Source organism: Aotus nancymaae, unplaced genomic scaffold (assembly GCF_030222135.1).
Source record: "Aotus nancymaae isolate 86718 unplaced genomic scaffold, 86718_ANA_hifiasm-v0.15.2.pri h1tg000018l, whole genome shotgun sequence".
Classification (NCBI taxonomy): Eukaryota; Metazoa; Chordata; class Mammalia; order Primates; family Aotidae; genus Aotus; species Aotus nancymaae.
The window spans coordinates 17,951,966-17,968,460 of NW_026988430.1; the positions used below are offsets into that span (position 1 = coordinate 17,951,966).

The window sequence follows — 16,495 nt, forward strand, 5'->3', positions numbered from 1 at the left end:
TAAATATGTATAATTTAATTAAACACAGAGATGCTTGGCTGGTCAGTAAAGGGTCTTTATTGCTGCCTTTTTTTTTTTTTTTTGAGATAGATTCTTGTTTTGTCACCCAGGCTGGAGTGCAGAGGTGCAAACATGGCTCATTGCAGCCCTGACCTCCCGGGTTTAAGCTATCCTCTCGCCTCAGCCTCCTAAGTAGCTGGGATTATAGGTGCATGCCACTATGCCGGGTAATTTTTGTAGTTTTTGTAGAGACAGGATTTTGTTATGCTGCCCAGGCTGGTCTCAAACTCCTGAGCTCAAGAGATCCGCTCGCCTCAGCCTCCCAAAGTGCCGGAATTACAGGTGTGAGCCACCGTGCCGGCCCTGACTGCCTTTTTTATCCTCACTGCTGCATCTTCATCCCCTGCCAAAGCCCCAGGCATTGCCCAGCCTGCAGCTGCTGCAAACCCACCACCATTGCCACCACCACCAGCACCTGAGGTCCCTCAGGAAACGTGAGTGGGCTGACACACTCAAGTCTTGCACATGACCTTCAAGCCCCAGTTCCCAACAGAATTGACCCCTGCTCTGGACTCCTTTCCCACCAGCCCCATCCTCCTTGTGAAACCACACTTGGATTCCACTGCTCCTATATGCACACACTTCTCCGGAGAGCATCAGTACAAATGCACCACAATTTATTGAGGAATTCCCATATGTCAGGCACCATGCTAGGGGAGCCTCCAACGTCATGGACACGCCGAATGCCAGTGCTCTTCTCCCTCTGAGTCTCCCGGACTCCCTGCTCCTCCTGTGGTCAACGTGACATTGTCTGTCCTGGGCAAGTTGCTCTGCCTGAGCTGAAGGGGAGGCCTTGTCCCAGGCCTGGGTCCCCCTGCCAGCCACAGTCTGCCTTGCTGTCTCTGTCCCTCACCTCCTCTGGTATCATGCAAGGCGTCTGCTCATCCAGAAGCAGATTCTCTGGATGGGGTTGGACAGCCACACTGCTCTCACATCTCTCCCCACTGTTTGGCCGAGTGTTTCTGTGAGAGGATCAGGACGAAGGCAAGAAAGCCCAGGGGGTTCACTGGCTGGCCTGTGATCCACAGCTCCCGTTTCTTCACCTGGATGTGGAATTTAGTGTGGTTCTGAAGCTCAAGGCTGAAGCTGGCTGATGGATTATAGTTCAAGTTGGGGGATCTACAGGCAGGAATTACAGAGGCCAGTGTTTGGGGCAAGGAGAAGGGCCTGCAGACTTCAAGGTCCTCAGGCCCCAGCTACTAGCCATCTTCAGTTCCTTGGGCTCCTCTGCCAGGCTGTTGACTGCTCCATAAGATAGCCCTGCAACTGCCACAGAACGCTGGTCTCCAAGAGACCCAAAGCTCAGGGCTCTCCTCCCCTGGGTGTCGAGACACACCAGCACAGTCTCTTCTGAAGCTCAGACTTAGCCTCTTTCTTGGAGCGAGTAACAGGAAAAATGGGAGGTAAAGGAAGAAATGGAGCTCTCAGTCATTTGCAGGAGGGAGAGGGGTACAATCACCACACACACACCACGTTCAGCAGAATGCCTTCCCTGTCGCATATGCACACATATCTACAGATGCACGTGCACACACACACATGTTCTGAGACACACACTCTGAATTCTTCTGAAGAGAAAAACTGGCTTGAGAGGGCACAGGAAGCACTCAGGAATGGAAACTAGTATTTCCCAGACTCAAAAGACAGGACCAGTCATTGCTGCAGAACCAAGCAGGGTGACTACTGGTCTCTTGAGCCCAGATCACTATTTTCTTTGACTGGTTGGGTTCCTGCTCATTCCTGTTCTCAATTTTATCCTAGGGCTTTTTCTCCAATGAGGCCCTTTTTTAACTGCCATGACCTAGATTTGTCTTCCTTGGTCCTGAGCGTAGCAGGATTACTCACTGGCCGTAGGCTCAGCCAGCTCAGGACCCATTGGCTGCTCTGCACTAAGCCTATGTCTCCATTGGCCACACAGTCAAGGCATCCTCATTCATCTTATTGCTGTGGGCTCCGGCGGCCGTTTTCATTGGCTGCCCTGTCCTGAAGCTCGATCTCTATTGGTTGCCACAAGAGGTAGTATCTCCACTGACAGTGAATCCAATGGATGAATGGGCTTTGTCCTCTCCTTGCCACACTGGTAGGTGTCTCCCAACCTGTGCCCTCTCCTCAGCCTGCATTAAGGCGGGGGAGCACTGGGGGTGCCTGAAGAAGGCCCAACAGCCTCGAGAAGCCTCTGGTGCTGGCGCAAGTGCCTCCTCCTTTCATGTTCTCCTGTGACTTCACACACCAGCTGGGCAGGGAAGGCCCCAGGAAGCCCCTTCAGCCAACCTGGGGGAAGAGAGACAGGGGCTCCAGTGAGGTGGAAGCAAGGAGCAGGTGAGGAGGGAAAGGGGGCCTCGTGGGGTCTCAGGCCTTCGGGGTCATTGTAGATGTGAGAATTCATGGACAAGCCTGGAGCATCAGTAGAAAGGGCATCGGAAGTGGAGGTGACAGCAGCTTGGGGAGGGTCTGGGCTGCTTCTCAGTAGTGGCTGCCCATGTCACTTGGAGTGAGAGGTGGAGTCCTTGCAGGAAACTGTCAGGTCTTGCATGATCCCATCCCTGCCACCTCTATGACCTCATTTGCTTCTCCCCCGTTGTCTCTCCTCAGGCCACACTGACCCCTTGACAGTTCCTCAATCACATATCAGCCTCAGGGTCTTTGCACTGGCTGCTGTCTCCAGCTGGGTCACTCTTCCCCCAGTCACTGTGGGCCTAAATTAGCTCCATCAAGCTCCACGTTGCCTTCTCAGTGAGGTCCATCTCGGCCTCTCCATGGAAAATTTCACTCGTAGGTTGGACGCGGTGGCTCACGTAGAGACAGGGTTAGTAGAGACAGGGTTTCGCCATAATCCCGTCCCTGCCACCTCCATGACCTCATTTTTAATCCCAGCACTTTGGGAGGCCAAGGCAGACAGATCATGAGGTCAGAGATTGAGGCCATCCTGGCTAACATGGTAAAACCCTACCTCTACTAAAACTACAAAAAATAAGCTGGGCTTGGTGGCAGCCGCCTGTAATCCCAGCTACTTGGGAAATTGAGGCAGAAGAATTGCTTGAACCCGAGAGGCGAGAGTTGCAGTGAGCCAAGATCGTACCATTGCATTCCAGCCTGGGCAACAGAGCAAGACTCCATTAAAAAAAAAAAAAAAAAAGAAGAAAGAAGAAAGAATGAAGGAAGGAAGGGAAGGGGGGGAGGGAGGGAAAATAAAAGAAAAAAGCAAATTTCACTCTGCCCAACCCTGGAACTCCTGGTCTTCTTTGCTCTGCTCATTTTTTTTTTTCATCCATAGCACTCATTACCTTCATATGTACTTTATAACTTACTTATCTTGGCTCATTCTTTATCCTCTACCTCCTCTGCTAGAACGTAGCTCCAGCAGGGAAGGAAGTGTGGTGTGTTTGATTCATAGTCCCTAGAACGGCAAGTGGCACTATAAATATTTATTAAATGAATAAATGAAACACGGTCAGGCACAGTGGCTCATGCCTGTAATCCCAGAACTTTGGGAGGCTGAAGCAAGAGGATCACTTGAGCCCAGGAGTTCAAGACCAGCCTGAGCAACATAGTGAGACCCCCCCATTAAAAAAAAATAGAAATAAAATTAAAAAAAAAAAAAAAAAGAACTAAGGCCAGGCGCAGGTGGCTCACGCCTGTAATCCCAGCACTTTGGGAGGTCAAGGTGGACAGACCATCTGAGGTCAGGAGTTCAAGACCAGCCTGAGCAACATAGTGAGACCCCCCTGGCCTCCATAAAAAAAAAATAGAAATAAAATTTAAAAAAAAAAAAAAAAAGAACTAAGGCCAGGCGCGGGTGGCTCACACCTGTAATCCCAGCACTTTGGGAGGTCAAGGTGGACAGACCATCTGAGGTCCGGAGTTCAAGACCAGCCTGAGCAACATAGTGAGACCCCCCGGACCTCCATTTAAAAAAATAGAGCTGGGTGCGGTGGCTAACGCCTATAATCCCAGCATTTTGGGAGGCTGAGGTGGGCAGATCACCTGAGGTCAGGAGTTCGAGACCAGCCTGGCCAACATGGAGAAACCCCATCTCTAAAAAAAGAAGAAAAAGAAAAAAAGAAATTAAAAAAAAAAAAAATAGAAATAAGGCCAGGCACGAGTGGCTCGCGTCTGTAATCCCAGCACTTTGGGAGGCCAAAGCAGACAGATCATCTGAGGTCAGGAGTTCAAGACCAGCCTGACCAACATGGTGAAACCCCATCTCTATGAAAAATACAAAAATTAGCCAGGTGTGGTGGCGGCCACCTGTAATCCCAGCTACTTGGGAGGTTGAGGCAGAAGAATTGCTTGAATCCAGGAGGTGGAGGTTGCAGTGAGCTGAGATCATGCCAATGCACTCCAGCCTGGCCAACAGAATTAGACTCTGTCTCAAATAAATACATTTTAAAAAATAAATGAAAGACTCTCTCACCTTCAGGGGTCTTGTGCAGGTGCTTGGGGGCAGCCCTGGGCTCCAGACTCCGTCCTTCAGTCTTGGCAGGTGCAGATGGCTCTGAACACAGTTCCTGGGAACAGTCTGGTTGGGGGTGGGTGACATTAAGGTGGGATAGAGGTTCTTCCCCAATATTCCCCTAAGACTCACTTTTTCTTCCCTCCTCCCTTCTAGGGGGCTACTCACCACAGTCCTCATAGATGGTGTCCGGGGAGCAGGGAAGGGGGCCTGGGGTTGGGAAGGCTCCCAGCCAGCGCTGCATGTCTGATCTGGTAGGGATATTGGGAAATGTTGCAGTTGGCCCAGGAGATCCTCTGGGGTTGAGGCAGGAGCCACAAAACAGAGAGACTGGGGAAGTTGGGGGAGGTCTGAGAGGTAAGATAAGGGTCCCAAGGGTGTTTTCTGAAGGAAACACAACTCACAGGGAAGAAGCTTGGAGTAGTCGGTGGGTGGGGCGGCCCTGGTGGTTGCTGAGAAGGGAGAGGCGGAAGGTAGGGGGTCCAGATGGATCCGGAACCTGCTGGGCCTGGACCAGGGAGCGATGGGCATAGTCCAGAACCTGTAGCCGCTGCCCACTGCCCAGGGATTATGTCGTTCAGAAGGACAGCAGGGGTCCCGCTGGACCCTTCCTGCCCACTCCAGCCTGGGGTCCTTCCTACCCTAGGACTCACCTCTTAGGCTGAGTGATGAGCAGCAGGTCGCTAAAGAGCAGCAGGCAAAGAGGGGTGAAGCGGGGGCGCGAGGCAAAGAGCACACCCCCCCTCCGGCACCCTAACTCCGTCAGCTCTCCCTGGAACTCCAGGCGCCGTGACCAGGAGACCAGGGGCAGGGCCTGCGAGGAAACAGAAGCAGAGGAGGTTCTAGCTTCGCAGCACTGTGGGGCAGGACAAGATGGGGAGCCTGGGCAGGGATGTACCTTGACTTTGTGGAAGCGCAGCCTTTGGGTGAGCCGGATCAGCTCTTCAGTCTGCTTCATGCGCCCCACCTCAGCGCTGCAACGCTCGATGATCTGGGTAAGGGGAGACTCATCATCCATCCCAGCAGTCAGCCCTCACTCCCTGCCATTTCTCTCTCCCATCTTATCACCTCCCCCAGCTTCAGCATCCCTCCTGCCCACCTTGCTGACAGCACCCAGGGCCTTCTGGGCATTCTCCTGGCGGCTGGACCCCTCTTCCGTCTGGCGCAGGATATTCTGGGGACAAAGAGGAAAGATGACTGGGTCCCCTGATCTGTGGCCCTGGGATTCAGAGGGGCCACAGCTCAGAGGACCCTGCCTGCTTTGGCTAGCTTCAGCAAGGCTGACAGACCTCATCACTCACCATCTGCAGAACCCTGAGCAAGTCCTGTTACCGCTCTGAGCCTCAGCTTCCTCATCTGTAAAATGGGGCTAATACCCACCTGCTAGGTATATATCAATAGCATTGTTTTGAGGATTCAAGAAGGTAATATATGTAAAGTGCTTAGCATAGTTCTTGGCACATATTAAATGTTGAAAAGAAGGTTGCTCTTATTTTATTTTTATTTAATTTTTTAAATTATTTTTTAAGAGACAGGGTCTCGCTATGTTGCCCAGGCTGGAGTGCAGTGGCTATTCATAGGCGCGATCCCACTACTGATTAGTACGGGAGTTTTGACCTGCTCTGCTTCTGGACTGGGCCACTTCGCCCCTCCTTAGGCAACCTGGTGGTCCTTCGCTCCCAGTAGGTCACCATATTGATGCCAAACTTAGTAAGGACACCCAATCGGCATAGTACACTACAGCCCAGAACTCCTGGGCTCAAGCGATCCTCCCACCTCAGCCTCCCAAGTAGCTGGGACTACAGGCATGTGCCACCATGCCCAGCTAATTTTTGTATTTTTAGTAGAGACGGGGTTTCACTATGTTAGCCAGGATGGTCTAGATCTCCTGATCTCATGATCCGCCCACCTTGGCCTCCCAAAGTGCTGGGATTACAGACGAGAACCACTGAGCCCGGCTCCATCAATTAATTCTATATGACCTGTGGCAAGTTATGTAACCTATGCCTTAGCTTTCTCATCTCTAAAGTAGGACAAATAATAGTTCCTACCCTCACACAGTTGTGGGTAAGTTTACACAGGTGTATGGCACTTAGAACCATTCCTAGAAAGCTCAATAGCTGTTGAGCTATTATGATTAGTATCATTATTATTATTGTGTTGTCTACACTGGAAATAGATAAAGCTGAATAAGATCATAAAGACACTGATAATCTAGTTGGGAATTTTTCACATAAAAATCCCCCCATTCACTGGGCTCAGTGGCTCATGCCTGTAATCCCAGAGCTTTCAGAATCTGAGATAGGAGGATCACTTGAGGCCAGAAGTTCAAGACCAGCCTGACCAACAGAGTGAGACCCTGTCTCTATAAAAATAAAAATTAATAAATAGTCGGGCATGGTGGCATTGTAGTCCCAGCTACTTTTGAGGCTGAGGTATGAGGATCCCTTGAGCCCAGGAATTTGAGGCTGCAGTGAGCCGTGATTGTGCCGCTTCTCTAAAGATCCCCATATTGGGTGACCTGGTTAGAAAGGAGTCTCTACTTTGCAATAGAAGAGAGTGTCTCAGGCTGAGCACAGTGGCTCACGCCTGTAATCCCAGCACTTTGGGAGGCGGAGGCAGGTGGATCACCTGAGGTCAGGAGTTCGAGACTAGCCTGACCAACATGGTGAAACCTCATCTCTACTAAAAATACAAAATTAGCTGGGTGTGGTGACACATGATTGTAATCCCAGCTACTGGGGAGGCTGAGGTAGGAGAATCACTTGAACCCGGGAGGTGGAAGTTGCAATGAGCCAAGATCTCACCATTGCACTCCAGCCTGGGTGAGACTCCATCTCAAAAACAAAACAAAACAAAACAAAAGAATAGAAAGAAAAGAGTGTCACCGGGTGTGGTGGCTCACGCCTGTAATCCCAGCACTTTGGGAGGCTGAGGTGGGTGGATCACCTGATGTCAGGAGTTCAAGACCAGCCTGATCAATATGGTGAAACCCCATCTTTAAAAAAAAAAAAAAAGAGGCTGGGCATGGTGGCTCATGCCTGTAATCTCAGCACTTTGGGAGGCCGAGGCAGGCGGATCACCTGAGGTCAGGAGTTCAAGACCAGCCTGGCCAACATGGTGAAACCCTGTCTTTTTTTTAAAAAAAAAGAAAGAAAAGAGTGTCTCACCTTTTTTTCCCCATTATCACCCCACTAAGGAGCCTTTTTAAGATAATTATCCCTAAACATCCCCCTTACCATGAACCATGAAAGTTTAATTCTACAGATCTACTGTAACTCTGTTTATGCACTAAAGCTTAATGGAGTACCACTGCTGGAATAACTAATATTATTTTCATATCCAAAGAACCAATTTTTGCCCCCTTGGGGGTAATATCACCCCAGCTGGGAAGGCATGTGGGTAGAAAAATACAGCCAGAGACAACCTCAAAAATCACTCACACATTCCCCCTGAGACCCAGAGAGCAGAAGGGACTTGCCCAAGGTCACTTAGTGAATCAGTGGCAGAGCTAAGTGTGGAACTCATGTTTCCAGCCAGAGGCCCTTTCCCTGTACCTGGACCTGGAGGCAGTCCAGGTGGGGGGAAGAGCCCACACAGCTGCTAAGGTAGGGTTTGGTGGGTCCTAGGCTGGGAGACCCAGATTCAGAGTTATGATCTGGGGGATTTTATGGGGTTTTTTTTTTGTTTTGTTTGTTTCTTTGTTTGAGACGGAGTCTCTCTCTGTCGCCAGGCTGGAGTGCAGTGGCACAATCTCGGCTCACTGCAACCTCCGCCTCCCGGTTCAAACAATTCTGCCTCAGCTCCCGAGTAGCTGGGACTACAGGCAACCGCCACCACGCCCAGCTAATTTTTGTATTTTTAGTAAAAACGGGGTTTTACCATGTTGGCCAGCATGGTCTCGATTTCCTAACCTCGTGATCCGCCCGCCTCGGCCTCCCAAAGTGCTGGGATTACAGGTGTGAACCACCGCGCCCTGCCTTTATGCTTAAGGTGGAGTCGGGCCTGGTGATAGCTGGACAAGAGGCCCTCGGGAGATTTCTCCGATGGAGTTGGTGGAGCAGGTACCTGCAGCAGCATGCGGAGCCGGGTGATGCGCTGGAAGGGCAGTAGCAGGAAGGACGGCAGCGGGAGCCGCTCACACTTCGGGAGGCTCTGCAGCCGGCGCAGCTCCGCGGAGAAGCGCACGTTGGTGTCCCTGCAGAAGCAGGCGTGGCTAGCGGCTGCCTGGAGACCCTGGTGCCACAGCCTGCTGTGGGCCTTCGCCCACCCCTCTCCCCAGATTCCTCCCCATCCCCAGGACACTCACATGAGGCGGCTGTAGGTCTCCTCCTGATACTGCTGGTTCCGCACATAATCCACATACACCGAGAAAGGCCCCACGGCGTGGGCATGCACCACATCACACAGGTCGCTGATGTGCGGAGAAGAGCGCACACGGGACAGTAACGTCGCTAGAAACCTGAAGGAATTGGGAAAGCGAGCAATGGGACGGGGCAGAGAGCCAGGTCTCCCGCGTTCTTGAGAGAAGAGCTGGAAACTAACTGAACCCGCAGAAGTAAGGACCTGGGCTAGGGAGAGAGAAAAGGGCGTGCCCAGCAGCCTAAGGCCAGGTTCCCAGGAAGGATGGGAAGCCACTGACCGCTCGCTGACTCCCTGGACTCGCTGCACGTTGGAGAAGAGTGTGTGGTGATCACGCGGGGTGAGCGTGTCCCGGAGTGTCTGGCTTAGCACGAAAGTGTCGGTCAGCAGCCGCAGGGAACGCAGGTAGGAAGCCTCCGATGTCACCACCTCGAAAAGACTCTAGAAAGAAGAGAGGGCAGTCGTGGCAGTCCCCTATGCCTGACCCATGCAGCCCAACCCCAGCACCCTCCTCCCATCTCCCATGTCCAGCTCCCACCTCCTGCATGCGCCTCTCCTGGGGGCTGAGGGTATCCAGAAGGCCGCTGGCTTGCACAGCTGGAAGCTCCTGCCACAGGGTGTTACGAGGTCCGGGGGGTCGTGGGAAGGTGGGTGCATCTCCAGCATTTGCTGGAGAAGGACTCCCATCCTCACCGACCCCCCACAGCTCCTCTGACAGCACGGCTGCTCGGTAGGTCTGGTACAGAGGTTCTAGAGGGCAGACATAGCACTTCAGAGAAGCCCAGTGCCCCCAAACCCTTCCCCACTGCATGATGGTCACAGCAGGGACCCTCAGGTCCAGAGGCCCTCACCATCCTGCAGGGGCAGCTCCCAATTCTGCTCCTTCAGCACCTCTAGCCCCTCCTCTTCCCTGTGGAGAAAGAAAGGGAAGGGAGTCCCCAGGGCCACCACTGCTGCCACCACAAGGATGCCTGTTGTCCCCATGCTGGACAGGGCAACCCACATGCAGGTTGGATGTAGAGACCCTGATGGCTCCCCACATCAAACTTCAGGTTTTTGGGGGTTTTTCTTGGGGTGGGGGAAAGACAAGGTCTCACTGTGTTGCCCGGGCTGGCCTTAAACTCCTGGCCTCAAGCAATCCTGCCACCTTGGCCTTCCAAAGTGTTGGGATTGCAGGCATGAGCTACTTTGCCCAGCCCAAACTCTAGATCTTTTAATGTGCCATTTAGAGAGGACCCCCCTGAGCTAAGTGGGCCCTATTCTTATCTCAACTACTGTGGACCAGAGACTTCTGAGTCTCCTCCTCAACCCTCACGTAGCAACCATTGTCTGGAATGTTCTATTTGTGTGTCAAGGAAGCTTAACATGATGCACTACAAACTCTCACACCTCCCATCAGCACCTGCAGCCCCTATCTGCCCCGCTCTGGTCCTCGGCACCACCACACCCCCATTCGCCCAAGCTAAAAGCCACACTAGTAAATGTTTGTTGAATAAATGAATGGACCCAGACAACTTCTGATAGCAATGGTGAATCTGAGATAATTAACAAGCCTGGATAGCATAGAAGAGATGGTCATGATTGCCAAATAGATTTTCAGACAATAATTGCCATAGAAGCTCAACGTGAGGGAAGGGAGTTAAGATGGTGCACTTACTCTGGGCCTGGCTCTTCAGAGTATCATACCCCCATGATTCCATGCAGTGGTTCCTATGCTTAGCCCCATTTCACAGATGAGAACACTGAGACCCAGGAAGGTTAAAGACTTTTTTTTTTTGAGACAGAGTTTTGCTCTTGTTGCCCAGGCTGGGCACAATGGCACAATCTCAGCTCACTGCAACCTCCACCTCCTGGGATCAGGTGATTATCCTGCCTCAGCCTCCCAAGTAGCTGGGACTACAGGTATGCACCACCATGTCCAGCTAATTTTGTATTTTTAGTAGAGATGGGGTTTCACTTTGTTGGCCAGGCTGGTCTTAAACTCCTGACCTCAGGTGATCTGCCTGCCTTGGCCTCCCAAAGTGCTGGGATTATAGGCATAAGCCGCTGTGCTGGCCTTCTATTAGGTCACAGAATCGACAAAGGCCAGAGCTGGGATACAAAACAAGGGCTGCTTATCTCTAGAGCCCTGGCCCTTGTCCCCTCACCTTTGTGGAGGTGGGATTTAGCTGGAGCTGAAGGTTAGTCTGCCCTCAGTTAGAGGCATGGTAGGGAGAGTGGCAGGGAGTAGGTAGGGGTGGGGGTGTTCGGTACCTCCCCTCCACCGTTGCTGGAGGAGTGTTCCGAGGAACTTCATCAGGACTGTCCCCTGGAGAGAGAAGCCAGAGTGAAGAGAAAAAACCTCTAGGATCCCCAGCCCAGGACTCTTGACTCCAGCCCCAGCAGGAACTGTTACTATAAAAACTGCAACTTTCTTTTTTTGTTTGTTTGTTTGTTTTTTGTTTGCTTCTTTGTTTTATTCAGTTCCCATAGACTGCCAAAAGTTGCCAATGCCAACTATATTTCAAGTCGTCATGGTGGGGTATTGGGAAAAGTTTTCAATTAGCAATAATCACACCTTGGGTAAACCTCATTGGCTACGATACTGCCACTGCGAAAAAAACTGCAACTTTCATCGGCACCAGAGCAATAGCTGGTAGAGAAGCAAAGAGCCCAGGGCCTGTTGGGGGTTGTAGTTTGTTGAGCTTTAGTCTCCCCTGCCTCTCCCCTGTCCCCTCACTCCCCAGAGGTCCACTCCCCCAGGCCTTGCACCTGTTTGGACTCCATCTTCAGAAGGCAAATCGAGATCTGGCTGTGGGGGGTCCCCAGAAATGGTGGCGTCCTGCCTGATACGAGTTGGCTTGGGAGGCTTGAGAGGTGGCAGGAGTTTGCGCTCGGCAGTGGAACGGTAGGATGTGAGGACCACGGCTGGGTGACCGACGCTTGGAGGGTTGGGGCGGGAGCGAGAGGTCCGTAGCGGGGAGGCCCGGCGGGGGGCCCTGGGAACCTCCTCGTAGCCCCCCACAGGCACCCATCTGAGCTCCAGGCCAGGCCGGGTGGCATGACAGACACAGGGGCAGCAAGGAGGGCAGGCCAGGCCAGCATCTGTGGGAGACGAGTATCCTAAGGAGAAAGCCCTTGGGGCCCGGCCCCACCCCACCCGGGCTGCCTCTATCTTTAACTGCCCAGCAAGGGCAACATCAAGGTCCAGCCCCAGGCATCTGTTGATCTCCTCCACCCTGACTGTCTTCAAATCCCAACATACAGAAACCAGATATCCCAAACATTAAATCCATTTTTGAAAAGGTAGCCCCTGAAAGTTCTTAGCCTTAAAGCACTGAAAACAAAGAAGATGGGTGAATTGAGGTCACTCAACCCCACATACTCACCTGGAGCACTGTTCTCCTGGGACCCGCTCCCGGTGAGGGGACCCTCTCTCTCTCCGTTCACATCTGCTCCCGCTTGGAGACCTGGCTCCAGGGCATCTGCAGCCTGAGCCTTGCCTTCAGCACCTCCTTCAAACCTGCCAGCCAGCCTCCGCACAGTGCCAGGGGCTGAGGCAGAGCCATTCTGGGCCGGGATCCCCACCATGGGGAGTAGGGGCATGCAGGGTGACCCAGAGGGCTTGGGTGGGGGGACTGGTGACCGGGGGGCAGGTTCAGGGGAGGCGGAGCGCCGGGACACTGGGCTGGGTGTGGGGGTGCTGGAAGGTGAGTCTGGGGAAGTCTGGGAATCAAGGCTGGCCCTAGAAGCTGAGGGAGGCAAAAGAGCAGGGGGCTTGAGGGATGCAGCTGGGGGCTCCCAGAAAATGGGGGTGCACATTGGGGTTGGTGCATCATTGGAAGTTTGGGGAAGTTCTTGTGGAGAACAGCCATTGTGAGGAGGCCCTGGGGACTGGGCAGCCCTGGAACGAGAAGGAGGGCGGGGGCGGATGATCCGAGGGGGCTTCTGTGTAGGGGGTGTCGCTGCAGGAAGGGACTGCGCTGACATCTTCCTCTGTGCTCTTCAAAGGAGTGGGGCGCTCTGCTGGAGTCATCCCCTGAGGAGGAGGGAGGGAAAGAGAAAGAGCCTTAGTGCCCTGCAGGGTGGGTAAAGTGAGGCCACTGGAAGGCAGGATCTTGAAGTCAGGAGGGAAGGCTGGTATAGGGGTTCCAGAGAATCCATCAAATTCAATAAGGGGGGATTCCCTTGCTAGCAGAGCCGCTCCGTATCTGCCTGCTGAACCGTGTGTCTGTGGAGGGTGTTGCGGAGGTTTGTGTGTGGTTTGTGTGGGGGGTGGCACGGTGTGTTGTGAGTGTGCCAGTTCTGTGCTTGCCGAGTGGGTGTACAAGGGGAGAGTGGAGTGTCCAGTGTGTGGCATGTGGCCTGTTAGGAAGTGCTCGGTGTGAGTGTCCGAGATGGCAGTGCCAGGGTGGCTGTGCGATGTGTGTTCTGTGCTGTCTGGGTCTGAGTGCTGCGCGCGCCTGTCCTGTCTGCTGGGCCTGGGCTGCGAGGGATGCATCACTGTTTTTCTGCTCCACTGGCCCTCCGCCCCCCATTTCCCAGTTCCTCTCTCTGGACTCTCCCTTTCCGGATTATTTTTAGTCTCCTTTTCCTGCCATCAAGATTCCTGGAGCCTCTGACCCCTAGAGATGAGAAGGCCCTGGCACAGTCTCCTCTGTCCTGTGTCCAATCATCCCTGCCTGCCCTGGGATCTGGTCACAGAGAGAGGCCCAGCACAGGCCAGGGTCCTGCAGGAGTCCTGGGGAGATGGCTGGGAGAGGAGACTGAAGGAGAGGACCAGTCAGGCCAGGACGCTGGGGCCTGGGTTTCTCTTCCTCCCTCGAGGAAGGAGGCTATAATACCAAGAAGACTGCAGGGTCAGGGCTGGGGAGCAAGGGAGCCCCAAACTCCCATCAGGGGTCAGCAGGAGAGTCAGACCCCTCCAAGCCTCAGACTGGGTCTTGAGAAATGATATTGGGGAGACATGGGGGTTGTAGACGATGGGTCTTGCAGCTCAGTGGCCTCGTGTTCTGGCAGAAAGTCACTTAGCAAAGTGATCCACACAGTGGTCTTGACCACTGGCCAGCTCCCCGCCAGCCCCTGGCCCTCAGGGACCCCACCCCCCTCAGGTACCTGCATTTATTTCCTTCCCTACCCCCCACTCAGGAACCCAGGTACTCGGGCCCCAAGCACTCACCCTCGAATCCCCTCCACTCTCAGTCACCTCCCAGGGCTGAGTGAGTAGGGGCAGGAAACAGGAATCGGATCTACCTCCCAACCGGACACCCCCCCACACAAACCACACCGCACTCCACATGCGCACATCACCCAGGGCCCCGGTAGACAGAGGTATCCAGGGTCTCAGAGATTAACGGGGTCTGGGGAAAAGCTGAAATTCAGGCGTGGAAAGTGTGTGCGCAAGTTCTACCTCCACAGCTGTGTGGATGGGGGCTCACAGGAGTGAGGTGGACGGGGTAGGGGTGAAGACAGGGCGGTGATGGCACAGAGCTTGGCTGGGCGGCATGGATGTCTGTACACCACTTTCTCAGCTAAGAGATCCCTCCACGGTGAGTCTCACCATCTCTCTCACGACTTGCACAACCACCTGTCTCTTCAGCTGGGTGTGAGCCAAGCCCTATTTCACATGGAGGGACCCTCCCGCAGGCTTCCCTCCCTAATTCTGCAGTAGGTCCCCATAAATTTACCTTTATATTTTGGAATCAGTTGCTATTTTCAGCCTGTCCTGTCTGCCCCTTGGAACAAGGAATGCGGGGCTGAAGTCTCCAAGTGTCTGTTCCCGTGTTTCTGGGGCGGGAACTCAGGGTCAGATTGAGATCTCTGCGGAGGAAGCCAGTTCCTCAGCCCCACCCAGCCATTGTGTTGGGTGTGTGTGTGTGTGTGTGTGTGTGTGTGTGTGTGTGTGTGTGTGTTACAGGAGGGAGAAAAGGGAAAAGGGGAGGGCCAGGAGGTAGGACTGAGGAGAGGAGAGGCAAGGGGAGGGGAGGGGAGGGAAATGAGAAGAGAGGGGCAGACTTGGGGTCTGTCTTCTCCGGGTGGGTATACATTTGCAGGGGGCCAGGCGTGGTTGCTCACTCTTATAATCCCAGCACTTTGGGAGGGCAAGATAGGAGGACCAGCCTAGGTAACGTAATGTAACCCTGTCTCTACAAAAGATTTAAAGTAGCCATGGATGGGACGGGCGCGGTGGCTCACACCTGTAAACCCAGCACTTTGGGAGGCCGAGGCAGGTGGATCACCTGAGGTCAGGAGTTCGAAACCAGCCTGGCTAAAATGGTGAAACGCTGTTTCTACTAAAAATACAAAAAATTAGCTGGGCATGGTAGCGTTTGCCTTTAGTCCCAGCTTCTTGGGAGACTGAGGCAGGAGAATGACTTGAACACAGGAGGCAGAAATTGCAGTGAGCCAAGATCGTGCCATTGCACTCCAGCTTGGGCAACAAGAGCAAAACTCCATCTCAAAAAAACAAAAACAAAAACAAAACAAACAAAAACTCTGTTCCCCAAATGCTCAGGGAGACTGATTTGAATAATAACAAAACTCTGGTCTCCCAGACAGCTGCCTCTGCATGAATTACTTTTTCTCTATTGCAATTCCCCTGTCTTGATAAACTGGCTCTGTCTAGGCAACAAGCAAGGTTAACCCATTGTGGGTGGTTACAACTTCACCTCTAAATCCTTTTTTTTTTTTTTTGAGATTGAGTCTCACTCTGAAGCTCAGGCTGGAGTGCAGTGGTGCGATCTCAGCTTACTGCAAACTCAGGCTCCCAGGTTCAAGCGATTCTCCTGCCTCATCCTCCCGAGGAGCTGGGATTACCATCACGCCCGGCTAATTTTTGTATTTTTAGTAGAGATGGAGCTTCACCATAATGGCCAGGCTTGTGTTGAACTCCTGGCCTAAGGTGATCCACCCACCTAGGCCTCCCAAAGTGCTGGGATTACAGGCATGAGAGACCACACCCAGCTTCTAAATCCTTTATAGGCATCCAGGGAGAGCACTTCTTTCAAAGAATCTCCACACTCTATCAAGAAGGCTAGAGGCTGGGTGTGGTGGCTCCCGCTGAAGTGGGAGGATCCCTTGACCCCAGGAGTTTGAGACCAGCCTGGGCAACATGATGAAACCCGTCTCTACAAAAAACACGAAAATTAGTCAGGCACGGTGATGTCCACCTGTAGTCCCAGCTACTAGGGAAGCTGAGGTGGGAGAATTGATTAAGCCTGGGAGGTTGAGGCTTCAGTGAGCTGTGATCACACCACTACACTTCAGCCTGAGCAACAGAGCAAGGCCCTGTCTCAAAAAAGAAAAACAAAGCTAGATTTGTATGTGTAGCCTGTTGTATTTTCTTTTTACTGAAATGGGAGCATCTTTATTAGTTTTGCTACTTGCAAGAATAACCTTTAAAGAGATCATTAAAAAGTACTGCTACCAGCCTAACTGACGTGGAGAAACCACACCTCTACTAAAAATCCGAAATTAGCCGGGCGTGGTGGTGCCTGACTGTAATCCCAGCTACTCGGGAGGCTGAGGCAGGAGAATTGCTGGAACCCGGAAGGCAGAGGTTGCTGTGAGTCAAGATCGCAACATTGCACTCCAGCCTGGGCAACAAGAGTGTAACGCCATCTCAAAAAAAAAAAAAAAAAA

General features: G+C 52.8%; 1 protein-coding gene and 1 pseudogene across 3 annotated transcripts; both read right to left on the reverse strand.

The window, feature by feature from the left end:
* Positions 1 to 660: 660 nt before the first annotated feature.
* On the reverse strand, positions 661 to 14,643 carry ARHGEF15 (Rho guanine nucleotide exchange factor 15). 3 transcript variants are annotated; one of them, XM_012457565.2, is made up of 16 exons: positions 14,542 to 14,643; positions 12,244 to 12,893; positions 11,627 to 11,959; positions 11,129 to 11,183; positions 9,727 to 9,785; positions 9,414 to 9,625; positions 9,156 to 9,316; positions 8,823 to 8,975; positions 8,582 to 8,711; positions 5,613 to 5,687; positions 5,412 to 5,504; positions 5,167 to 5,327; positions 4,918 to 5,070; positions 4,682 to 4,764; positions 4,475 to 4,579; positions 661 to 2,331 (listed from the first exon to the last, which is right to left on the reverse strand). In XM_012457565.2, exons 2-16 carry the CDS (start codon positions 12,842 to 12,844, stop codon positions 2,180 to 2,182), a joined length of 2,526 nt encoding a protein of 841 aa, XP_012312988.2. In that variant the 5' UTR covers positions 12,845 to 12,893; positions 14,542 to 14,643; the 3' UTR covers positions 661 to 2,179. The 3 variants fall into 3 exon arrangements, with proteins under 3 accessions (XP_012312988.2, XP_012312989.2, XP_012312990.2); XM_012457566.2 differs by lacking the exon at positions 14,542 to 14,643 and adding an exon at positions 14,034 to 14,075; XM_012457567.2 differs by having other exon boundaries at positions 2,243 to 2,331; positions 4,918 to 5,021; positions 14,542 to 14,629.
* Positions 11,323 to 11,477, reverse strand: LOC135275812 (U4 spliceosomal RNA; annotated as a pseudogene).
* Positions 14,644 to 16,495: the final 1,852 nt, after the last annotated feature.